This window comes from Chionomys nivalis, chromosome 21 (assembly GCF_950005125.1).
Source record: "Chionomys nivalis chromosome 21, mChiNiv1.1, whole genome shotgun sequence".
Classification (NCBI taxonomy): domain Eukaryota; kingdom Metazoa; phylum Chordata; class Mammalia; order Rodentia; family Cricetidae; genus Chionomys; species Chionomys nivalis.
Genome location: NC_080106.1, coordinates 23,941,698 through 23,968,050, shown reverse-complemented (window position 1 = coordinate 23,968,050; position 26,353 = coordinate 23,941,698). Strand labels below are relative to the sequence as shown.

Genomic DNA, 26,353 nt, shown 5'->3' with positions numbered 1-26,353 from the left:
AGACATTTCTTAAGCCCCCCATTTCTGGTGATTTTAAGTAAGAGAGATACATTTATCTTACTGTGTGTATTCTTGACCAATCTCCTTCTATCATATAGGTCCTGAGAATTGAACTCGGATTGTCACGCTTTGTGGCAGTTTTATGGCACTGGGCCACCTCACCAGCCCAAGGTACACATTTTTGGCTGCATTGCCACATACCCATATACCCCCATATGATCAGAAGGCAACAGATACCTAGTGGAATGATTTATCAAAAACAAAGCCACCAAAACCTGTGAGCAGTCTGGATTCATGTTTATTGAAGCCAGTAATTAGACATCTTCCCAGCACTAGAAAGCAAGGCTCCACATGACTGCATACTGCACCCAGAGAGCGCCACACCCTGGACTCAGGCTAGTGGGAGATCACTGCACTCATGAACTCAGCAGAGAGAAAACAGCAGACTTTCACTTACAGCATCAACATTGTTAGGTCATGACGTACAGAGCAGTCACTTTCAACTTCATCAAGTTAAGAAAACAGTCTCTTCAGTTTAAATACTGGTTTTTAAAATGCCAATAATAGTAATAAAAGAGGTGTAGCTGGACATTGTAGCACATACCTCTAGTCCTAGCACTTGGGAGGCAGAGGCAGGTGGATTTCTGAACTGGAGGCCAGCCTGGTCTACAGAGCAAGTTCCAGGACAGCCAGGACTATATAGAAAAACCCTGTCTTTTTTTTTTTTTTTCAAAAAAAAAAAAAAAAAGAAGAAGAAGAAAAAAAGTGCAAATAAAATCATCTAGCAGCATTATCTGTTGGATTTTTAGGAAAGACCAATTCATAGCCCTCATCTGGGTTGGGCTTATTGAAAATTATCCATCTAAAGACAAAGAGGTAATCACTATAATATGTATAAATAGTCATAAAGTTGTTTTTTACAGTCTACCATATAAGTGTTTTCTGCAAATAAAATTAATTTTACTTTAAAAAGTGAAGGTTGTTTACTATTTGGCCTTTGGTTCCGATGCTTAAGAATCCTAAAATAACAAAAATCACCTCATTTCCTCAAACCCTAAAAGAACCCTGAAGCTCCCCAAAGCTGGTAGACTTTGGCAACATGCACCAGCTCCTCCCAAGTGTCAAACAAGTAGCAGTGGTCTCCAGAACCTTCTCCGGACCAGGCCTCAGCACTCATTGATTGGCTTTAGCATGTTTTACATCAACACAAAAGTGCTTCACCATTCAATGATACATTTAAAATTTCGCATCAAAATTTTAAAAATTACACTATTAGGCAAGTGTCTTTCCGAGAATTCCTTGTTTCTGAGGTCTTTCTTTTTGCCCCGGCTGCTGCAGAGATTAAGTGGCCCTACCTTTAGAGGGACCAGCTATAGGTCAGCACCTCACTTACACGCCCTCCGTTCACTGTCACTGCCTGGACAACCTGGTAACTTGAAGCAACAATGCATGTTAAAAAAAACAAAAACAAAATAAAAACCCCAAAATAATAACAACAAAAAACTGAATTAAAAAAGGAAAAACTTATATATTTCAACAGTAAAACGGGCACAAGAAACATCTTTTTGTTGTTAGAGGGGCAAGTAAGCACTCAGCTTTCTCCTTAACAGTGTTCAGAGCTTTACAAAGTGACTCCAGACAGCCGCGGAGCCTCGTCATAAACTAGATGTTAACTTACGCCCAGCACTACAGTAGTGGTTAGTCAAGTCTGGTATGCAAGTAAAGTAATGGCGTTAGGGACACTATGCCGAGACACACTGTAACAAACATTCATATAAAAAAGTAAACTCCACGGAAGTGAACTGTGGTTTTCCCCTTGGTTTGGACAACAAATGTTTTATACATTAAAGTCATGGTAGTGTTTGCATTACATGTGCTGTGTCACAAAGAAACTCAAAGTGCTATTTCAAACCCACAGAAGACATTCTCAGAATGGGGTGACATGGTGGTGGGCACGAATATGCCCCTAAATGGAAGACACACAAAACTCCCACTTCCATAAGAAAAGAAGTGCTACATCTTATGACAACACAAATCTGTCACTTCCATTTTCAATTAAAGCACTTCCTTGTTGGTCTGGTAGCAGTGATCAGACCAGAGCCACAGAAAGAACCTTTTTGTATCAGTGAAGGTTACCACAGACTCTAAGGCAGAAATTGGAACAAGCTTATTAACCAGAATGCAATGACACTAAATACTTCCCCCAAACTTCATATAGCACACTGCCATTATGGTAAAATGGGAGATCAATCACCCATTTTCTATTAGTTGGCCAGCCTGTGGTAGTTAAAAATAATAATTTAAAAAAAATAAAATAAAGCAGGAGCTATTCGAAATATCTAATTCAAAGTAAACTAATTTTGTATCTGCTGACTTCGAACACAACCATAGCAACTACCTGCCCCAGCTTATATATGCACAGACCCAGCATTTCTCCAACGACAGAAGGACATGGCCTGGGCCAAGCATGTGGGTCCTGGGCAGCTGCCATTTCAGCATCCCTGTGTCAGTTCTACCTTCCTCAGGTACCCCACACAAAACACACTTCCCAAAATTAAAGGTGCATTCAGAACAAGTCCAATTCCCATTCTGTTTAGTGTTTAGTTTGGAAATACTTCTAATTGTTAAGTCTTAAAGGATGCTATTTGACTTCTACCGTGCACGTAGTTAATGCCACTCACTTCCTCCTTCCACCTCTCTCAACCTTCGGCTTCCCCACCAGCACTTCTTTCATCCCTCCTGAACACTTCTCTTCCCTGACTTTCTGCTACTTAATCTGCTTCCCAAGAACACGCAAGTGGTCAAACTATGACCATCTGATCAATGACTTACTAGTCTCGTTTGCTCCACCCTGATAATAAGTGGGCCCCCTTTTCCACTCTAAAAGAAGCCCAGCTGCGCTTGCTTCCCACAAGAGAACCGCAGCCCAAGGTCCAAGGGACATCCCTAACAAGGGGCCTGACATGTAACCTTCCTAAATGTGCATTTCACACTCGGACAAGCCAATGAAGTATATATATTTCTTTTAAAAGTTCATCTCCCCTACCCAAAAAAACTGATAGCATGTGCTGTATCAGAAAAATCCTGGTCTTATCAGATGAATATACATAGTTATTTGGTCATTTGACATATGCACTTTTAAAGGAGGATCAGGCTTCATTTTCTGTTGAAGAGTTTGTTACCATGGAGTCTGGCTTTCGAGTCATTCTATCCAGTTCTTCCTGAACATTTGACAACACAGTCTTTTGTCCTAAACAAACAAAAAAAAAGGAACAAGAGAGAGAGCAAAACAGCAGCGTGAGAAAAGATTTTTTTCCCCACAAGGCAGAGTTTCTCTGTGTATCTCTGGCTGTTCTGGAACTCACTCTGTAGACCAGGCTGGCCTTTAATTCACAGAGATCCGCCACCTCTGCCTCCCAAGTGCTGAGATTAAGGCATGCACCACCACTGCCTGGCTCTGCTGGAGAAAATTTTCAAAAAGCAGCATTTAAAATCATACAGACAGCCTTTAACCCCAGCACTCAGGAGGCACAGGGTGGTAGATCTCAAAGTTCAAAGTCAGTGGTCTATAGAGATAGTTTCAAGACAGCTGGAGCGACGGAGAAACTTTGTCTTGAAAATTTAAAAACAAATAAAATCATACAGACTCTGCCACCATTTGTATTGACAACATTCTCAAAGAAGAGAAAGCTTTCTCACCAAGGGCAAGGAGACAGTTCTAACCTTGTGAATGCCAGTGTCACCGGCCTATGTTCCTCCAGTTATGCAGCGGGGAGGAGAGTACTTTCCCCGTCATCTCCCTGGAGGCCATCACTAAGTTTCAGGCATGTGGTAAACTAACTTTCTTCCCAGACAGGCACTCAGCTTTTATTTCTAGCTGCAACACCTCAGACTGACTAATGGGCTGATGATGTAGCTTTGGCAAAGTATTTGCATTACTGAAAGATAAAACCAAATAAACTCACAAATCACTTAGCTTAAATTGACTCACATGCAAATACCATGTTTTATGATGAGACTGAGGTTGGGCAGTTCAATCCTGACAAAGCTGGTGCTCCATTTCCTGTTGTCAAATAATGTCTGGGGCCTGGACAATGACCTCTACTTCTGGTAAGGGGCAAATACTACATCAAGGCTGAGGCCCAGATCAGATTCTTGAGTCTCTACGAAGTTATAAGTTGTTGGAGGCCCAGACTACCCCAAGGACAAAATAACCTTCTAATGTTCTCTTCTATTTTGGAAAAATTGAGAAAAAACAAGTTAAGATATGCTGAATATGCCCTTTATATGTGGGGTGCAGTGGTGCATGTTTCCTTACAGTCCTAGTAAGAGGATCCAGAGTTCAAGGCAGCACAGGCTTGTCTCTCAATATACAAAAGCAAGTCTAAAACATACTCTACTGGTTGTCTAGTGGTCATCAACTCCTGGGTTTGACTGTTGGCCTCACAGAAAGGAAATAAATGTCCTCTAGCTTAAGAAAGTATGTGATTCGCAAGGACTCCACCCGTTTGTTTCAGAAACCTCCAAGACTAGCTTTTCCCACCAACCTACATGGAAGGACAGATGGCTGGGTCGCCACAGAGAGAACCTGCAATGAGACAGTGTAGGTACAGGCTCTGGCTCTGTAAGATCAGGGGCAGTGGAGCAAATGAAATGATTTTTCTTTTTTCTTTCTTTTCTTTTCTTTTTTTTTTTTTATACACTTGCATGCCTGGTGCCCAAGGAGGTCAGAAGAGGATGTGAGATCCTCTAGAACTAGAGTTAAGGATGGTCGTGGACCACTATGTGGGTACTGAGAACCTGACTCCTCTGCAAGAACAGCAACTGATCTTAACACTGAGCCATCTCTCCAGCTCAAGAAAATAAAAACTCTTCAGGTATCACATAAAATTGAGTAAATGTCAACAGCACACTCTACAGTGACCTCCAGTGTAAAGAGTTTCCAGACCAAGGGCACAGGCACAACTTAGACCTTATGCTGATTTGCTCAATAGCCATAATGAACATTAAATCACACTTTAAATGTAAATGTGCCAGGGAAGTCGGCACAGCATAAAAAGCCAACATAAAGCTTAGTTCTGTTCACTGCTGGTCAGAACACTGGAGGCCTGCAGGCTGGCGAAGACAACCACTGCCATCTACCTCGCCCCCTGTCAGCACTGTCCGGATGAGGCCCTTACCTGACTTCTTGGCTGTGCTCTGCACTCCACCAGCACTAGGACTTCCAGGAGAGCCTGTTTTTTTACTCAGCAAACTATTAAAGAAGCTGGCCAATACCCCTTCACTTGCTGCATTATCTAAGAAAACACAAAAGAAAAACGTAACAAAACATCACTCAAACTGATGACTTCACAGAAGATGTAGTTCTTAGATTAAAATTAAGCAACCGTGGCCATCACTTTCCTAGCTGAGCACATTCACGTGTCACTGTTCCTGAGGCTAACTGGGCAGTGATGAGATCACCAATGGAAACATGTTGACACTTCCCACCTTTGAGGGATCTCTGTGTCCTTAGTACAGTGCTTTTTAGTTTTATAAGTTCATAGGACTCACAGCCTGTTATGAAACACTCATTTTATAGTAAAACATGTTCACCAAACTGGCAAGAATTTGCAGAATTTTGTTCTGATGGTTTACTGTAGCCAGTATCTTCGGGTATCAATAAGCACTGGGGTAGCACCTTAGTCTAGTTTGTAAGAACAAAAGAAAAAAACAGCCAATTCATAAATAGTATTAATAAAAATTTAAGAAATAAAACTCTACATATTGTTCAGGGACTTCCTAAATTATATTCTTTTCTGAAGGTACCTGCAGGGTCACAATGTCAGGTGAACACGACTAACCTTGCTGGGAAGTAACAGCCTTGCTGGAAGACAAGAGCCCAGTGTTCCTAATCCCATGAGAGCCCCAACTACTATTATAGTAAACCCTTTGAGTCAAGGACTAAAATCCTCCCCCAAACAGCATACATACTTTTGATGTTTGGATCTGGTTTCTTTACTGATGTTCCTGGGGATGCGCTTGGCACACTAGTTGGTCCACCCCGACCCTGGGTCCTTGGAGAACCAGAGGGTCCTCTGGCAGGAGACTCCTAAGTCCAAAACCAGCCCATGTCACACATAAATATAAAAATAACAAAAGAAAAACACACACACACACACACACACACAAATTTCATCATCAAGACATTTTTGCATGTCTAGAGTAGCGTAGTGGAGGTTTGCTCCCAGCTCAGTCCCTTTCTATGCCTCAATCTCCTGAGAGCTTAAAGCGTCCTCATCCTCAGCTGTCATCCTTCATCAAGCATTCTAAGACTATTGCATTTCTGGCTGTGGGTCTTTGGGAGACCAATTCACTTTAAAATATAAAAGCCCACATAAACATAAACTGTTACAAATAATGGTGTGAAGTTAGAAGGCACCCACGACACCAGGCCATGACCCTCTGTTTGGTGTAAGGTACTCACGGAGGTTCTTGTGGGCGTGGCAGGCTGCTTGGCAAGGAGTGACTGCAAAGAGAGGGACAAACTGGCCATTAACCAAGGCCTGTAGCATGAACTGAGGTCTGGAGAAGGGTTGACTCCTATGACCATACTACAGGACGACAATAAAGAGTCATGTTTTACACTATAAATGCAAAATAACCTAAAGCCAGTATTCGTATATGATGAAGACACCCCCAGTAACCAGTCTGGAAGCCAAGGAAATAAACAGGCCATAGAAAAGGGAAAGAGTTGGGAAGAAACTGCCAAAAACTAACAGGACCTGAACAAACCATTAGGAGAGGGTGACATGTCTAACAATTTGGGTCAAAGAGAAATGTTAAGAGGCTGGAAAGATGGCTCAGAGGTTAAGAGCATTACCTGCTCTTCCAAAGACAGTTCCCAGCAACCACATGGTGGCTCACAACCATCTGTAATGAGGTCTGGTGCCCTCTTTTGGCCTGCAGTCATACACACAGACAGAATATTGCATACATAATAAATAAATATTTTTAAAAAAATTAAAAAAAAAAGAGAGAGAGAGAAATGTTAAGATGGGGTTTGTGTACAAAACTATCACCTTAGGCGGAATCAAGGAGAATCTGGAAGAAGGCCAGGTTGAAAGGCATAAGAACACACTGTAGCCGGGCGGTGGTGGCGCACGCCTTTAATCCCAGCACTTGGGAGGCAGAGGCAGGCGGATCTCTGTGAGTTCGAGACCAGCCTGGTCTACAAGAGCTAGTTCCAGGACAGGCTCCAAAACCACAGAGAAACCCTGTCTCGAAAAACCAAAAAAAAAAAAAAAAAAAAAAAAAAAAGAACACTGACTGCTCTTCCAGAGGTCCTGAGTTCAATTCCCAGCAACCACATGGTAGCTCACAACCATCTGTAATGAGATCTGATGCCCTCTTCTGGCCTGCAGGCATACATGCAGACAGAACACTGTATACATAATAAATAAATGAAATTAAGAAAAAAAGAATACACTGTATGTATGCATAAAAAATTTTAAAAAATAAAATGTTATATTAACTGTCACTTTGGGGCCGAGGATGTAACTCAAGTTGGTAGAGTATGTGCCTGGCATGCAAGAAGCTGAGTTAGGTTCCCGGCACTGCATAAAGCCAGGCATGGAGACATATGTCTGTTATTCCAGCACTTGAGAGTTAGAGGCAGTGTTCAATGCCATCCTTGGCTAGATAGTTTAAGATCAACCAGGAATATATGAGAACTTTTCCTTAAAAACAAAACAAAACGAAACAAAAAAACAAGTTGGGCAGTAGTGGTACACAGCCTTTAATCCCAGTACTCAGGAGGCAAAGACACATAGATCTCAAGGACAGCCTGGTCTATAAGAGAGAGTTCCAAGACAGGCTCCAAAAGCTACAGAGGAACACAGTCTTGGGGGGGGGGAACAAAACCCCAAAACACAAAAACAGCCTCCCCCCAAACCAAGCCCAAACCAATATTCAAAACAAAAAAGTTAACAGCTTGGAAAATTACTCTCCTTATCTACAAAAATGTATATTATTTGCTTTTATACACTATGAGAAAAAAAGAAGTGAAGTCAGACCACTTGGTAAATTGTCAATTCAAGAAGTAAGCCAGCAAATCTTCCCAGGGCAAACAGGGCACATAAAACATACTAATCTCATCCCTGCAGGATAGTGTACAATAAAGGCAGGCATCATGAGGCAGGTGCTCCAATCCCTTCCCCACAGAAAAAGTAGGGAATGAGGAAACCTCGTCTTAACCTCCATGCCGCTGCAAGCTCTCGATCACGGCCCCAACCCCACTCCAGAAAGGGCATTCCATGCAAGAGAAGGCGTCTTACCTGTTGTTTCATGAGGAACACCTGCTCATCCTCTGCTGCCAACTCTTTGTCGTGGACCAGCTGTGAAACAATGCATATTTGTGGCCACAAGCAGCAAAAATTCTCAAATGACTGTCAAAATTCTTGCTACAAAAATCTTGGTCCAGGTCTCCACATGGGTTTGGGGGATCTTTCTTTCTTTTTTTTTTTTTTTTGGTTTTTCGAGACAGGGTTTCTCTGTGGTTTTGGAATTGGGGGATCTTTCTTGAGACCGTAGTTACATTTTTCTAACTGGGTACAGACCCTCTCCCAGAACTAGTCATGGCATTTAGCCAATTCATGTTTTTGAATCTGGTAGGTCCTAAACAGCACCTCCCAGATCATAGTCTTCAAGAGCCCCAGAGGGAGGGGATCTAGCAAAAATAATCCAGAAGAGACAGGAGCACTGTGGGACTTGACAGGAAATGCAGCCATAACTGACATGGTCGTACCCTCACTCACACTTCATATCAACAGATCTCATTTTCATGATGTAAACCACCTAAGGAAGGTCTTGAAGAAACTGACTAAGGTACCTTTCTCACAGGAGGCTTTACAATAAAATCTTCGTATGCATCTTCTGGCTTCACGGTTGTAAAATTTTCATGTAAAATAGCTATTTTCTTTTCATTATCCCAGCCTGCAGGTCTAAAGACAAGAAGGCACAGGTTAGCCTGCTCTGCCTGAGATTGTCTTCCCACATATATCTGAAAGACATTTCAGGTTATAAGAAACTCCTGGGTAAAGTCCTTTCTCACGTCTCTACATCTGGAGGTGTTGTCAGTGTCTTGTAGCTTTGGGTACATACCAAGATGCACAGCAGGCATATCTCATCAAATCAATGTGACACATCCTACTCCCGGGACTCAGGGATACTAGATGTAAGGCGCCAGTGTGAGGCACTGCCCCAGTGAAGGTTTCAGGAGCCAGCCCTGTTTAGAACAATGCACAAAGGAAGGAGGTCTAGAGAGGGCTGTCACTCCTGGGCTTGGGCTCTGCTCTTGCATTTTGTCCCTCTTGAGGACACTTCTTTATAACCATTATCTTATGGACAGCTCATTAATTTTTCTGGCATGGAAGATGTGCCTTGAAGCCAAAGAAGAAACCATGGCCTCTATCTATTCTGGGCTCCCCACAAGAGACACAAGGAGACCTTAGGTTCCCATGTGGATGTTGTAGAGATTAACATCACAAGCAGAAGGAACGAGGTTTGATCAGTGTTCCCATTTTACTCTCTTAAATGTAGCACCACACAGTTCTACATGACACATTCTAAGGTCAAGAAGCTCTAGATAAAAATACACCAAAACCACCGACTGTTCTCATAACCCTCTCTTGTCAAACACCTAACCCAAGAGGGTGCCAATCCAGGGTGCTTCTCCCAAACCGTCTTGTAGACTTTACTAATTCCTACATAGGCAACCACCAACAGACACAACAGTAAAAAGGGACTGGACAAAGCTGAGATAATCATGACACATGCAGCCTCCAGAGCAATGAAATGCTTCTCCATTACACACAAGCCCTAAATCCAACCAGAATCCCAGCTCCTTAGGATGATGTTATTAGGAACGAAGTGATTACAGAAGCACACCATTTATTAAGTTTCTGCTTTAGTGCCTCACTGTGCTGGGTGATTCTTCAGAGCCAGGATAGGAACAATGTGAGCGAGACTCTTCAAACACACAGGAGGTAACCTGTTTCGTTTCCAAGAATCACCTGGCTCTTGTACGGATCCTTTCACGAATGTCCTGGCCCCTTCCTTCTGGTCTGCCTGAGATAATCACTCATCTTGGCAGCAGACCTTTCTGGCCCCACTACACTAGCCCACTGCTGCCCCCTCCTCTTCAGTATGTCTGTCTCCGTGTGATAACAGGGACATGTAGCATTCATGTCTGTGTCCCCAGCAGAGAACCTGGCTACCTAGGAGGTGCTGTGTAAAGCTTGCTGACAGACAAATGTAACTGTCAAGTCCAGAAGGCAGGAAAACGTTACATCAATATGCTAATCTAAGACCACAGCACTGTCATATGCGTATATGGCAATATGATTCTCTAGTTAGAAAAAAGACACCAACTCAAGAAAATAGGCTAGTTAAGTCTCTGGCGCAATGACCAATCCCAGGGGCTTGCAAAATACAAATTCCAGAAAGTACATAGCAGAGTTTAACCACACTGACAGGGATGCTGAGAAGAGGCTTGCAATCACCCTGGCAACAGCAGTCACGAGGTGCTTTTACACAAGCCACCGAGGATCCACAAACAGAAATCTCTATACTGTGAGTCTCTCCCCAGCCAATGCTTTACCAGAACTGACAGTAAGTATACAAAATGGCTTGCTTACATTCTGACTACCTTCTTTCAATGAAGGAATGCAGCTCCTCTGACCATACCACCCAATTCCCTTAAGCCAAGTGAGTGAACCCAGAAGGAGCAGAGAAGGTCAGGTTGAGCCTGACACTCTCAGATAGAAGCGCTACACTGAAAAGGCACGATATAAGTAGCAAATGCACTATAGAGAGAAGGGCTTAGACGCCATCACCTCCAAAGCACTCACATAAAAACTGCGTCCTTTTCCACAACTAAGGCGGGTATGGTAAAGTGGAAGCCATATGTTTTATGAACAATGTACTTATACAGCAAGTCAAGGTTTTTCTCTTCCTTCACTGAGGTGTAAATCAAAGCAGCTCCATCTTATCAATTTGCTTAAGGAAAACCAATTCATTGTAAGACAAAAACCAATCACACATATACATAATCCTTTAAAGGGCTAGGTGATTTGTTGTTTATCCACATGCAAATGACAAAGCATGCAAAATTTAAAAACTAAAAAGGGACAGGAGCAGAGGAACCATAATAAATACTCCAAGCATGCAGAGGCTGTGCAGGATGCAGCTATTTTCCTTTAACACTTAGACTGCTGTCATTTCTGAGCTTGCTTCCCGAGAAGCAAAATCAGTGGAACACCACCCTCAGCCTATAGAGGTCCACAGATTACTTCCCAGGCAGGTGCTCACAAAGGAATGAGTTTATCATTAAGCACACCTTCAAAGTCAGTATCGACAAAGAGCTCAAAGGAGGCACTTGTCACTCGTATTCCAGGGTGTGGAAGTAAGATACCAACTACTGTTGGCTTTATACAGAAAGACTCAAAAAGCTACTGACATGGTGTCTTTCTCCTGAGCGGCACAAAGACGGAAAACACCTGCAGTACCTAACCCAGTAACCATGCTGGTGACTGAACCTCTCTGAATAAGAGCAAAGTCTAACAAGATGTCTAAGTACAATCAATGTCATTTGGTCATAAAATGGTCACGTGTAAGTTTCTTAATACGAAAGCCTATCAAAAGTACAGCCATAAAAGCAAAGCAACTAAACTGGGCAGGGTAGCACATGCTTGTAATTCCAGCGCTCAGGAAGCCAGGGAAGAAGATCACAAGCTCCAGGCCAGCCTGGGTGACACTGTTGGACTCTGTCAAAAAAAAAAAAAAAAAAAAAAAAGTAATATTTAACAAAGTAACCAAAGACATGCTTCAGTTAGTATACATAGTATATATAAAATTCCAACATAGGAAAAATATAAAACTAATGCAAAGGTTACAACTTTTTTTCCCATGGCAAAAACTACCCTGTGAGACAGGCACGATGGCTTAGTGTTTGAGTAAAGGTGGTTGCTATCAAGTCTGACAACCTAAAATTGACCTTGAACCCACACGATGTAAGGAGATAACCGATTCCCCAAGTTTTCCTCTGACCACCACACTCATGAGCCCCCTTCAAATAGTTAAGTGCAGTGAAAAAGAAAAAAGGACTACTCTGTGTTGAGGAAGGGCCCGATACAGCATCCCAAGGATACACTGGAGGCAGAATCTCCGCAGGTGTGACTGCATGAAGTCGAAGTGCTCGTCCCTATAATCATGCTCTTTCTCCAGGATGCTCACTGCGTCACACTGCAGGAGAGACAAAACCAAGAGGAACGTTAGCTCTCTGCTTTTCTGCCTGCTCAAGATAGAATAGGGATTTCTTCATAAATAACTCCACAGGTGACCAGGTACTAATTCAGGTACTAATTAGAGAAGAATAAAAGGAACAAGAGAGCTCTCGTTTATCCTGGCCTCAGTCTACACACAAAGCAAAGATGTAATAAGCCTGATCACCTCATAATTGTTTTCAACAGGAGATAAAATCACATTGGGAGAGAGGCCCTTTCACACTGCTGTGCAATGCACAACAACGTAGCTTTTACTTAGGAATAAAGCACTTTTGAAATTCAAAATGTTTTTAAAGCTACTTTTCCCTTGGGGCTGGAGAGATGGCTCAGAGGTTAAGAGCACTGTCTCCTCTTCCAGAGGATCCGGGTTCAAATTCCAGCATCCACATGGCATCTCACAACTGTTTGTAACTCCAGTACCAGGGGATCTAACACCTTCACACCAATGCACATGAAATAAAGTTAAATAAATTTTTTTTTAAAAAAAAAGCTACTTTCCCCTCATATATAAGAGACATACCTTCTCTAAAATTAAGCTTAATTTCTATTTCTACTTCATCATCCTATTTCACCCTCAGTGTGGACCAGATGCACTGGCTTACAGACCCTTAAGAAAACTGCTTTCACTTAAGTTTGCCCATGAAGTCAAATAGGGCTTTCTGAACTAAGTGATGTCAAGTTTGCAGCAGCATTAAATGACAATATGTTCTACCCTGACACATTCAATGTACCTTAATGAATCCCGAATAAGCCCAATTCTCCCTCAAGAAGAAACTTCATCAAAGCTTCTGAAAGTTTGAGATGGTGATTGTTCACTGGCCAAACCCAGCCAAACTTACAATTCCCTGGACACACCTTTGTGCACACCACCAACACTGGGATCCCCAGGTTATGAGTCAGCACATTGTCACCCAGAGGGAGGGCAACATTGTCTTCATCTGAGCCTGAGGTCAGAGGCCCTCTTCTCTGTGGGGAACCCTGACAACCTTCTTCAGGCTCGATATAATCTTGAAAATCTTTCATAACTACAAAAAAAAAAAAGAGAAAAATTACACAGACACAAATAAAAACATACCATATGTTTAGAAAATTAGGAAAAAAGGTAGTAACAATTTAAAAAAAAAGCATTTATGCATGGCACAGGCTGCAGCTTTAGGGTCTAGGGATCGTGATGCAAAGTGCCAGATTCGCATCTGGGCCCTCACATCTACTGAGCTGTGAACTACAAGAGCAGTAGACCTTAACACCTTCAGTCTCGTGTGAACCCGAAATAGGCTTTTAAAGTTCTGTTCTTAAAAACTGTACCATGACTCGGACTTGTGATTTTTCATGTGCCAGGCAAGCAGTCTACCACTGAACCCTAGCCCAAATTTTTAAAGTTCTTAAGTTCATACTAGTTTCTATAATTAAAAAATACCAAGTGAAATAAAACGAAGAACACCACCACCAGTAATTCCCTCACATATACTTTTCTCATGTGTGAAACATTTTTCTAAGTACGGATAGTTCAACTATTACTTCATTATCGGTGACCATCAGAAATCACGGTAACACAACCTGTCAGGATCTAATGAGAAAAGCTTACTGGATGTCTACAATCTGACTCCCAGAGCACTCATTTCCATATAGCAGAGGCAAGCAGAGATCATGTGACTGCACAGCACCAGCCACATTCTTCCTAGTCTCTACTCTTATGAACTTAGTCTTCAGGGGAACTTGAGTTACACATGTAGTGTGTATCTGTGCCTAACATAACTGAACCGATATGTCTGTTATTTTCGTTAAAAGGGGCCCCTGAGGGAGCTGGAGCAATGGCTCAGAGGACTGATTCAGCAGAGGACTCAGCTTCAGTTCCCAGCACCCATGTGGAAGCTCACAAACATCTGGAACTCCAGTGTCAGGGAATCCAATACCCTCTTCTGACCTCCATGAACACTAGGCATGGATGTAGTCTACATACACAAGCAGTCTACATACATGTGCACGTAGAACACTCATAAAACAAGTCTTTACAAAAAGAAAAAGGGCACTGGTGGAGAAGCCAATGGCTGTAGCTGAAGACCTGAACCTATATGTGAACATGTATAGGTTCCAATGATGGGGCTTGATTTTGCTTTGTTTTGTATTTGAAAAGGGTCTCGCTATGTATCCCTGGCTGACCCAGAACTCACCATATAGACCAGATTGGCTTTGAACTTGTAGCAATTGTCCTGTCCCTCCCTCTGACTCCTGAGTGTTAGAATTATAGCTGTGAGCAAACACACTTCATGTGTTGGGACAAAGCCCCTCCAGGCTTAGGAGCCAATAGGCAGCTCTAATTTTCTAAGAAACCCAACAGGACTGAAAAAGGCCTAAGGCCATTTATACTTTCACCAAAACCATGCAAAGTAAACGTAACCAAAGAATTGGGAGAGGAGAGTGAGGGAATGGAGAAAATGACTGCTCTTCCAGAGTACCTGGGTTTGAATCCCAGCACCCACACAACTGACGACCACCTATAACTCCAGTTCAAAAGGATCTGATACCCTCTTCTGGTTTCCATGAGCACTGCACACATATGGTGCACAGAGATACATGCATATAGAACATCCACACATAAAATAAGTAAATAAAGCACTATGGAAGGCCAAGAAATTATTTTTGTTGCTGCTTCATAACTGTAATTTTGTTATTATAATGATTTGTAATGTAAATAGCTAATATGCAGGATATCTGCTATTCGACTCCTGTGAAAGATTTGCTCAACCCCCAAAGGAATTGCAACCCACAGGCTGAGAACTGTTGTTCTAAATGATTGAAAAATTGGACTATTTGTTGGGCATGGTGGCACGTCTTTAATCCCAGCACTCCAGGGGCAGAGGCAGGCAGATCTCTGTGAGTCCCAGGCCAGCCTGGTCTACACACCAACTCCCAGGCCGGCTGAAGCTACAAAGTGAGATCCATGTCTCAAAACAAAATAAAATAAAAACAAACCCTGGCTATTCAACAAGAGTAGGAAATTCACATATTTTAAATAGAACATTGTAGAAAACAGATTGGAAGACAGAAAATATACATAACATACAGAAAAATGAAGAAAGATGGATTACAAAAAATGAGAACCATAATCCTGAAAGTAAAATGTAGCTCAATGGAATACTTTCTCTATAGGCAGTGAAGCAGCCAACATTTCACCCCAGAAAACATTAAGGCCCAGTGTTGAAGGGAGTCCCCACTACTCTAGCTTCACTGCTGTGGTTTCCCCTCTTTCTACCTCACTGACCACTTGCTGCTGGATGCAGTTTTGAGAAACTCCTTCTATGAAAAAGTCCAACAGGCACCAGGGAACAACTGACTGTTACGATTTAAAGTGGTGGGTTTGGATACTGAATTGAACAGTCTTGTGATAGGCGATTTGCCATCATAACTAGGTTATTGGAATTGGCATGGTGGTGCACACCTTTAATCCCAGTACTTGAGAGGCAGAGGAAGGAAGATGTCTGTGAGTTTGAGGCTAGCCTGGTCTACAGAGTGAGTTCCAGGATAGCTAGAGCTATACAGCAAGATCCTATATTCAATAACTAAATAATCACCTTGGGGTATGCAGGTAAGGGTGCTTCCAGACAATCTATGGTTTGTTTACAGTTTAGGAATAAAGAGATTCAGAGCATCTATGCTAGTCCACCCCTTCACAAAGGTAGGAAAGCTTTCACCACGTCTCCATACCACAATCCCTGCTCCTAGACTACATAAAAACAACAACAACAACAAAAACAAAGAGAAAACAAGCTGAGTACTAGTTAGTATTCATTTTTTGCCTACTGACTGCAGATGTATTATGACCAACAACAGCCTTATGTTCCTGACTCCATGCTCTCCTTCCTTGCCATGATATGGTGTGGGAGGTCCTTCTGTGTATGTGTTGCTTTTATTGGTTAATGAATAAAGAAACTGGCTTGGCCTGATATGGCAGAGTAGAGCTAAACAGGGAAAACTAAACTGAATGCTGGGGGAAAGAAGGTGGCGTCAAGAGAAGCCTTGGAGACAGACACGCTGAAACTTTCCTGGTAAGCCACGACTTCATGGTAATACACAAATTAATGGAGATGGGTTAAATTAAGATACAAGAGTTAGCAAATAAGCTAGAGCTAATGAGCCAAGCAGTGATTTAAATAATATGGTTTCACACATATGTTATGACTGATGTTCTTCTAGGACTCCTTACAGTGAGAGTCAGGGATGTTTCTTATGCTTTCACCGTCTTTGGTGACCCTTTTCCTCCCACTGGGTTGCCTCGTTCAGCCTTGATATGAGGGTATGTGCCTAGTCATATTGCAACTTGCTATGCCATGTTTGGTTGATATCTCTGGGAGGCTGGCTCTTTTCTGAAGGAAAACAAAGGAAAAATGAATCTGAGGGAGCGGGAAAGTCAAAGGGAGGGACTGGAAGGAGAAAAGGGAGGGGAAACTGCAGTTGGGATATAATATATGAGAGAAGACTAAATAAACTAACTAATATGGTTTCTGTGTGATCATTTCGGGGCTGAGCAGCTGGAACAAACAAGCGGCCTCCTACAACAATGGACTGTATTCCCTCAAACCCCCTCCCCCGCAAAAGAAGAACCCAACAACAAAAACCCTTCTTTACAACATCTTTGTCCTGTTGTCTCAGCAATAACAATAATTAGTCTACCACACCTACAAACAAGCATCTCCTCCTAGCGGCTCTAGGACTTGCTTCCCTTGGCCAGCTCTGGCACCAGTGGCTGATCACAAAGCAGTTCCAATCTGACAGGCTGGGATGGAAGCTGGATTGTAAAGCAGTGTTTACTTGAAAATAATACTACAGGGGGCTGGAGAGATACCAGGAGTTAAAAGCACATCTTACTGGCCGGGCGGTGGTGGCGCACGCCTTTAATCCCAGCACTCGGGAGGCAGAGGCAGGCGGATCTCTGGGAGTTCGAGGCCAGCCTGGTCTACAAGAGCTAGTTCCAGGACAGGCTCCAAAACCACAGAGAAACCCTGTCTCGAAAAACCAAAAAAAAAAAAAAAAAAAGCACATCTTACTCTTAACAACCTCCTGTAACTCTGGCGTCAGGAGGCTCCAACGCTTCTGCCGGAACCTGTATTTACATGAATGAATACTGTGCCCCTCCCCACATAATTGAAAATACAATAAATCTTAATAAGAAAATAGTGAAGAATCTAATTAATCTGGAAGGCAGTAGTCCTCTGAGGAAGAATATCAACAACTAACTACTTCCCTAAAAGTAAGCTAAAACCAGTGTGAACAGACACACTCCTTCAGCAGGCAGCACAGGCATGGCTATGGCTCCAAACGTCAAAGACCAGGGACAGTAAAGCAGAGACCTTCAGACATAGACATGGTTCAGTAGTCGCTACATACCCTCCAGAATATACACATATTCTCTCCTCTTCCCCTAATCCAACAGAACCCTGCTCAGAACACACAGAATTAAGACTTTTCTGGAGTGTGGGGGGGGGGGGGAGGTCAGCAGATCAAAGCGCTCCCTGTGAAACACTGAGGTCAACCCTAGCACCTGTAGTGAAAGTCCTCCTGCATATGCAAGTGCACACACTGTAAACAACCACAAAGACTCTGCTCTCATCCTCTTTAAAAGACAGGAGGCTCGTGCACCTCAGCATTGCCTTCCTGGAACACAGACAGGCTGCTAACGTTCTGGTTGTCAGGAGGAAAAGAACCACACCCTCCAAATGACAAAGCGGAAAGCACAGTGAGCCAGGGCTCTGGAGCTGTCTTCCCAGAGCTGCTCGCTCTTGGTCTCATCTTCAGGAGAAATAAACTCCAGTCTTGTTGAAGTCACCTTCCTCTCCAGGGTTCTGTCATATGTCGCTGAATCCAATTTTCAGTGAGACACCAGTGACTAAGACCATTAAATTAATTCAGTGTCTCATTCCACAAGCTCCCCAAGAATAAGTATCCTGTCTGCTGTATCCCCAGCACCTAGAACAATACCTAGTTTGTTCCTCATCTGAGAAAAAGTGGTACCCTTGGCCAATGTGGCTCTTTTTCTAGTTTCATAAATCTCTATAAGGTTATCAATTCAAGAAAATGTGCTCACAGGACTGAAGTCTGTAGCATATTAGTTCACTCGTCTGGGTATGAATCTGTGTGCAGTGATCTAGAAACAGCTTTTCAGTCTCAGAACTACTCTGCTGAGTTGTCTTTAACATCTCTGTTTTGCAAGAAAAGGAAGCATTATCTAAAAGGGTCAGTGGCTGGAGACAGATGAGCTGAACTGCATGATAATCACTATACCCACATGCGGATGAGCCAGGAAGCACACATGCAACAAAGGGAAGAATAAGGTGCTAAGCTGCCTGTTTTAGTTAATGATGGATAGGGGCAAGATGAAGTGTGGGACAGGAAGACATGCAGTAGAAAATTTAATTTGAAAAGCACTATCAAACTCAGAACTCTCTTGCTAGTTAGTGTACAGATACTATGTTATGTGCCATGCTCCGGAGCCCTTGTCAATCCACCAAAGGGAGTGATGTCACCCTGTGGCACTAAGCCAGAGGCAGCCAAGCTTCTACTGGCCAAGACGCTGCGGCTGCTGGTTCCACTGCCTGCCCCTCCCATTTCCCTGGCAAAGGGACAGAAGCTGATGTAACTGCACAGAAGCAAAGGAAGGAAAAACAAGCTTCTGAACCACATTTGAAAATCCACCAAACTTCCTTTAATTTGAAAGTTCTTTGTCCTCAGAAGGATTCATATGTCTTTAACCCTAAAATAACTTTTATTGTATTTTAATGACCCCTCCCACAAAAGACAATTTTCCTATTCCTGAATGTAATCATATTTGCTAGATTCCAAAATGAACTAGTTGGAAATGAAAGAGTTCTCTTCTTTCGACTTTTATTAAACCCATCAACAAGGAGACATGGGATCTCTATGGGATTCAAGAAACATGGGTTTGGGGTTTGGAAAAAAAATGTTCCCAAAGACTGTCCCTAGCTGGTGGTATTACTGAGTTATGTGTGACTGCATGGAAACGGCACTGGACGGAAGCTCTCAGAGGATTCTTGGCTGAATGGCTACTAGAAGAGGGACCAAGCGGAAGGAAGGAGGCGCTGCAGACAGTACTTGACAGTTACCCTTTCCCCTTCTCTCCACCCTTCTCTGCCTCCCTTCTGCAGTGATAAGAAGGCCTCATCACAGGCCAAGAAACAGCCAAGTGACCATGAACTGAGACTTCTGAAAACACAGCCGAAACAAAGCATTGGTAATCTTTCAAGTTTTTTCTTTTCTTTTTCTTCCTTCCTTCCTTCCTTTTTTTAATAATAGGGTTTCTCTATAGAGTTATAGCTGACCTGGAACTTGTTATGTAGATTAGTCTGGTCTTGAACTCACTGAGATCTGCTTCCCAAGTACTGGGATTAAAGGCACGTACCACGACACTCATCCATCCGTGTTTGTGTGTGCATACACTTGAATGCCTGACTATATATACACGATATGCATGCTAGTGACCAGATGCCCTGGAAACAAAAGTTACAGGAGGTTGTGAGCTACCTAATAAGGGTACTGGGAACTGAGACTGGGTCCCCTGCAAGAAGAGCAAGTACTCTTAACCACTAAATCACTTCTCCAGCCCTTCAAATTATTCTTGATAACTGAATTTCAATAACTGAAAAATATTTCAGAACAAAAGCAGATTCTATGCCAAGTAAACTCTCTTGGCTGAAAAAGAAGGTGGCCCCAATAATCCAAAGAGACTAGTAAATTTACTCACATTTTCGTTCCAAATCCCTCATTTCCTCTGGTGGAATTTTCATCTTGTCAATGTGCTCACGTAGAACACTAGCCCACTTCTGTAGAGATTCCATCATAGTCCAAGGTCTAGACATGTCTGCAACAAAAATGGCCAAGGTCTCCGGCAAAGACTCAGCGGAAACTGCGAATTTCAGCAGGCCTTTGTGGTAGAGGTCTCCATCTAAGATCCACACATTGCAGCGGGTGTGATCTGCGGACAGAAATGAGGCACCAGCATCACCTAACAATGACTGTCTGCAGACGAGAGCAGCAGCGCTAGGCAGGGAAGGAATCCACACAGAAATCCCAGCCCAAGCAGTGTCTACCCAGCAGCCAACAAACCAGCCTACACAGAATCAACTGCCTAGACTTGTAAAAGTTTAGTTATCACATACAGATCGCCTCTAAGTTTCAGCAGATTCTAACGAGCAGGGGTGAAAGGAATTAGCTTTCAGTAACAACCAAAGGACACTAACGTTTATTGATGAACTGTCTAAGTAATCTACTGTCCCAAGACACCAGCGATCTGGGAGGTGGTGAACAAGCTGACTAAACCCTTTTGTGTGACACACTAAGCATCTATAGTTATTAGAATAATAAGTCATCTACTCCAAGCATCTTTATCTCTTAGATATACATAATGGAAGTATTTACAGATGAATGGTATTAATGTCTGAAACTGGATAAAAAATAATTCAATGTGGACTACAGGGAGATCTTAAGATACAGCTGAAATAAAATGTACCAATAGCCGGGCAGTGGTGGTGCACGCCTTTAATCCCAGCACTCGGGAGGCAGAGGCAGGCGGATCTCTGTGAGTTCGAGACCAGCCTGGTTGGTCTACAGAGCTAGTTCCAGGACAGGCTCCAAAGCCACAGAGAAACCCTGTCTCGAAAAACAAAAAACAAAAACAAAAATAAATAAATAAAATAAAATGTACCAATAACTGGTAAGTGTGATAATTCAACTATAGAAGGTAATTCTCTAAATTAATAGGATATTTTTAGAAAATTTCATATATATATATATACGTACATATATATATATGCATGTATATTCCTTAAAAATTATTTTTTCTATAAAAGTATCTTGAGAGAGGGAACTCCTAACATCAAAATGTCATTTCATTAATTTCCTTTCCAACATATACTTTTTTTTTTTTTTTTGGTTTTTCGAGACAGGGTTTCTCTGTGGTACCAGACTGGTCTCGAACTCACAGAGATCTGCCTGCCTCTGCCTCCCAAGTGCTGGGATTAAAGGCGTGCGCCACCACCGCCCGGCTCCAACATATACTTTTAAAACCTACTTTTCTTTAGCTTCCTTGTTGATATAACCAAATTATTAGTATCTATAAAAATTATTTTGGTGAGTTTGAACATAAAAGTATCTACATCTAATTGTATTTACAACCTCTAAATTATGTTAAAATTTTAGACTTATTTTTATTATTTTTAATTCTATATAGGTGTGTGTGTGCCTACATGTGGTTATGTGCGCCAGAATACAGGTGCTCTCGGGCCAGAGGTCTTGGATCCCCTGAAGCTAGAGTCATAAACCACTATAAGCCACCCGACAGGGTGCTAGGAACTGAACTAACGTAGTGCTGGGGTGGGTCCTCTGGAAGAGTAGCAAGTGATCCATCTCTCCAGCTCTTATTTAAAAACTTCATAAGATACATTTAGAGTTACGTGTGCCCTTGAGAGCATAAGTGAAGGATATGTGTAGGTACACACATCCACAGTGAAGTCAGAGGACAGCCTATGGACAGTCAGTTCTTTCCTTCCATCAAGTGGGTCTCAGGGATCAAACTCAGGCTCTCTTGGCTGCAGGTGACTTTATCTGCTGGGCTACCTGACTGGTTCCAAAACTCCAGTATATTTTAGTTTGGGTCTGTGAACCAACTCTAGACATATGAGGTTTATATTCCTACCCATCAGCAAGTATAGTTCCTTTTTTCGGCTTTCCTTGCCAGTGTCAACTACGCATCACTCACCCATTTGTGGGAATCACATATGCCACGCAGCATTAGACGGATATCTAACTGAGAGGCAGTGGTCCTTTGACATAGGATGTCCTACTACAACCCAGATATAACCAGAGACTATTTTCTTTAGCAGGTGATTATCTGTGAAGGGTGTACTTACAATCCAGTCATACCACACATTAAAAAGACTAGGGCTAAAAGATATATAATTAACCTAAGGCAAGGGCAACTCTTCCATCAGACAAGGACTCCCAAGTAAGTAGCCGAAAGAAAAGTTCCATAAATGCAAGCAAGGAAAAAGGTCTAGTAGTGACCTGAAAGGAATCTGAAACAGATGTCAGCATAAACTTCAACTCAAAGTCAACTAATGTGGTTACTGGGATGCTCTGTCCTGCAGTTGCCTCAGTACTGGAAAAACCAGAGGACACAGAGATTCAGAGCATCTACACCGGTCTGCCCTCTCTCCATGTCTCCAGTGACCCTATTCCACTCCCACACTCTGGCCACTTGCAAAATGTACCATCATCCTCCTCCTCATATGAGGAAATGGAAGTGAAGGGTGGTTAGGCTACCATAACTGGTGGCATTCTGAACCAGTTCTGTCTGGCTCCCAAGCCCAAGGTCTTCCCACAAAAACCATAGCACCCTACAAAGGCAGGAAGCAAAAGATACAAACATTCAAGGTCCCCTAGCTTGGTTTAGTGGCCTCACTCACGTAAGCATAGACAGCTGAGTCGAGACATACACTCAATGCCTGTTTTTCTGACAGAAGACAAGAGGCCTTGACACCAGGCCTACTTGCTGCATTCTTTTCAAGACCTTTAAGGAATGTTCAAAAAGACAAAGTCAAGGCAATGGGGCTAAAATCCCTGAGATCTAAATTAGCATATAAACATGCCCGAGCTTTAGGAAGAGCCCTTACCCATGTCCTCTACTCAATAGCTTAGAGACAGCAGGATTGTAGTGCCAGAGGCTTTTTGGTTTATCTTCTTCAATTTAGGAATAAGAAAGTAGGGTAGCTTTATAAAATCACCCTAACAACATGATCACTAGTATTTAAACAGGCAAAGGCAAATATAGAAAATGAAATTAATCAACACACTTCATCTTTAGACTATTGGCACTGATAACTATTCTACAGTCACTAAAGATCTGACTGTAAAACCTGAAAAATTATAAAGGAGTTATTACGGAGTAGCATCTCTGAGAGTTCAAGGCCAGCCTGGTCTATACAGTGAGTTTCAGGCCTGCCAAGGCCATTATCGTAAGACCCTGTCTCAAAAAAACAAGACCAGACTAAAAGTGAATCACGTCCTACAAAGACAAACACTTCACCATTCTCTTCAGCTCTAACAGAGTGCTGGGAAGGTCTAGGCATTAGGAGCCAGAGTGCTGCATGTCACTTTACAATGGAGTAGTAACACGTCACTCACCATCCCGGTCCTCATCGTGAATGCTGAGGTAAAGATACTCCAAGCCTCTTCCTTTTTTGCCGTGCTCTGCTCCCTGTAGTTTGGTCATGAGAGTTGTTTTACCAGAACCATCTTCTCCTACGAGTGACATTCACAAAAAGACAAAATGTACTATGTGTCATGCTAGGCAAAGATGGCAAGTCATAACATCAACACAATAAGAAACGACTACGACTCGGAAGCAAGCCTGCCGCTAAGGCCTCAGCTCCCATCAACAAAGTAAATCTGCTCTAAGAGTGACCAGGAGAGGCAAAGACAGCCAGCCCCAAGATCCCAAAGAATCCTCTACTGCATTTCTCTTAACGTCCCAAGGGAAGGAATAAGGCAAATCCACTAGTTCTAAGTTTCTAAGACAGACATTCAGAGAAGTGAACGTCAAAGGTGGGACTAGTTTCTCACAAAATAAATCTTTACCACAGTAAAAGAAAGAACTCTTCAAAACACAACTAACCTCAAAAGTCTAGGGAACACTGAACTAAAATTCTGATTCTGAGCCAGGTTTAATCCCAGCACTTGGAAGGCAGAGACAGGCAAATTTCTGAGTTCGAGGCCAGCCTGGTCTACACAGAATTCCAGAACAATCAGGGCCACACAGAGAAACCGTGTTTTGAAAGTCCAACATACAAATCTGCTTCTGCCTCATAATCATGAAGTTTATAAATATTATTTACATGCATCTGATTTTGAAACATCTTCACAAGCACCCTAAAGGCTTGGAAGCTGGGGAAAAAGTAATTACTGACCTAAGCAAAACTCCGTACCAAGCGCTTTCTCATCTCCCTTGGACTATCTATATCCAACACCCTCCCCCACACAATATCCCTACAGAACCACTATTACTAAAGACCCTTGGATTCATGCTGGCCACAATTCACTTAGACCATGGTGAGTGCATGTCAGCCTGATTTCAGCACCTGCTCATTCTCATCTACCAGGCACTCTGCAGCCCGAGCTATTTCCCTAAAGCCCATATCTGGCTATAACCGACCACAGTCATTACCTGGATGAGAGAAACACTGGGAAACCACCAGGCGGTAATTTCCTAAAGGCTTGGGGAAGGGTAGAGGAAGATAAAATCTGTGAAAAGCAGGAGCCTCAGAAAAGAACTAATCTACGTGCCTGCACCTAAACAGTTACCCTTCAAAACACCCGACTCCACAAATTCTTTCAACACATCAAGCAGTGTGATGCACTCACAGCAGTCTGCTCTTGACAGGAAAGATGCACGGCAACCACGCACACATCTGCCCCCTGCTAGACTGGGATTCTTGCAGAATGTCTAAGCTCGGCTGTGCTGTCCCATTGCTCAGCCCTCACCCCAACCCCAACAGCTTTGCGTGTGAATGCACCTAATCCCTTTCATTTGTATGAGATAACTGAAGCCAAAGAGGTTAAATGACTGATTTGGCAACCTAGCAGTGACTGCAGGAGTAATGCAAGAAAGTTCCTAGGGCTGACTCCCAAGGTCTGCTGCCTTTGGGGAGTCCCTTGTGCCTCTGCTCAACAGCCCACGAGGGCTGAAGAAAGGCTTCGAGACTTCTCAGTTCCCAGCCCAGGTCACCTAGTTCCCCCATCTTCCCCATCCAGCCTGCACATCCTCTTTTCCCTTTCTCTACACCCTCAACTTGATGAGCACAAGACTAAGTGATGAAGATGATCAAGGCTGAAGGCTCAGACAATGATTGAAGGAATGTGCCACAAGCCCACGCCACATCACGGGACTCCAAACGGACCTGCATTCTGGGGGTCAGGAGAGGTGTGGGCTTGGAGACTCTCCGGCTGCCCTGCTAGAGTTCAGGGTAGCCTCCCCGGCCGGCCAGCAACAAGCAGGCAGTAAGGGTGGAGAAGGCAGGAACCTGTGGGAGGGGCACTGCCTGGCCCACCCCGGCGCCCCAGGGCAGTACCCGGCTGCTCACCGAACACCAGAATGTTCTTGCCGGACGGCAGCTTGGACCTGGAGCGGGTGGACACTTCGCTCAAGATCGAAGACCTGCGGCGACAATGACAAGAGTGGTCAGCGCGGGACCGCCCAGGACCGCTCGGCCCGTCAATGTCTGCCCACGGTACCGCCCGCTCCGGCCCACTCTCTGCCCGGCCACGCCACCCGTGGCTCTGTACGTTCCTCACCATAGACTCTGGCCTTCCTCCTCTTCACTGGTTAGGTCGCCGGCGGCCGCCACCGCTGGCCCATTGGGGCCCAGCAGCAGCTTCTTCTCCACCCCCACCGGCGCCATCTTGCCAACTGCAGCCACAAAGAGGGCCCTCCCCCGGGCCGGTCGAGGACCCGCAAGGACCCCGGCCGGGCCGTGCCGCCCGCCCGCCAAACCGCAGAAGCTTCGCTATCCAGCGCGTCCCGACGGGCCGGCGATGTCCACGTGCGTCTGCGGGTGGCGGAAGCGCTGCAGCGAGGGAGGTAGCTCGGTCAGGCAGCGAGCCGGACAGCCTTACGCGGGAGGTGGAGCCGCAGGCCCCGCCCAACTGGGTGCGCTCTGGCGACTCCTGCAGGCTTAGAAGGTGCAAGCCCAAGCTTTAGAAGACAGCCCCGTTCATGTCTCACCTTGTGTGTCACAAGCTATCCCATCGAATCCTGCTTAACTCTTAATAAGTGAGGAAACTATAGCTCAGAAATATAAAAGGGCTGGGATGTGGCCTACCATGAAAGACGCTCTGCAAAAACTCACTGGGCATGTCTGCCTGTCATCCTAGCAACGGGAATCTGGCAGTAGGGAAATCAGAAGTTCAAGGTCTTAGACTACATAGCAAGTTAAACTGAGCACAAGCTACGTGAGACACTGCTT

At 43.6% G+C, this 26,353-nt stretch overlaps 1 protein-coding gene across 2 annotated transcripts; it reads right to left on the bottom strand.

Annotated features, from left to right (window-relative positions):
• Positions 1–278: 278 nt before the first annotated feature.
• On the bottom strand, positions 279–25,967 carry Dync1li2 (dynein cytoplasmic 1 light intermediate chain 2). 2 transcript variants are annotated; one of them, XM_057753655.1, is made up of 13 exons: positions 25,683–25,966; positions 25,472–25,545; positions 23,517–23,633; positions 20,080–20,310; positions 13,179–13,348; positions 12,189–12,282; positions 10,890–11,025; positions 8,870–8,981; positions 8,316–8,375; positions 6,467–6,508; positions 5,974–6,091; positions 5,181–5,297; positions 279–3,250 (listed from the first exon to the last, which is right to left on the bottom strand). In XM_057753655.1, exons 1-13 carry the CDS (start codon positions 25,787–25,789, stop codon positions 3,150–3,152), a joined length of 1,479 nt encoding a protein of 492 aa, XP_057609638.1. In that variant the 5' UTR covers positions 25,790–25,966; the 3' UTR covers positions 279–3,149. The 2 variants fall into 2 exon arrangements, with proteins under 2 accessions (XP_057609638.1, XP_057609639.1); XM_057753656.1 differs by lacking the exon at positions 6,467–6,508 and having other exon boundaries at positions 25,683–25,967.
• Between the last annotated feature and the right edge of the window lie 386 nt (positions 25,968–26,353).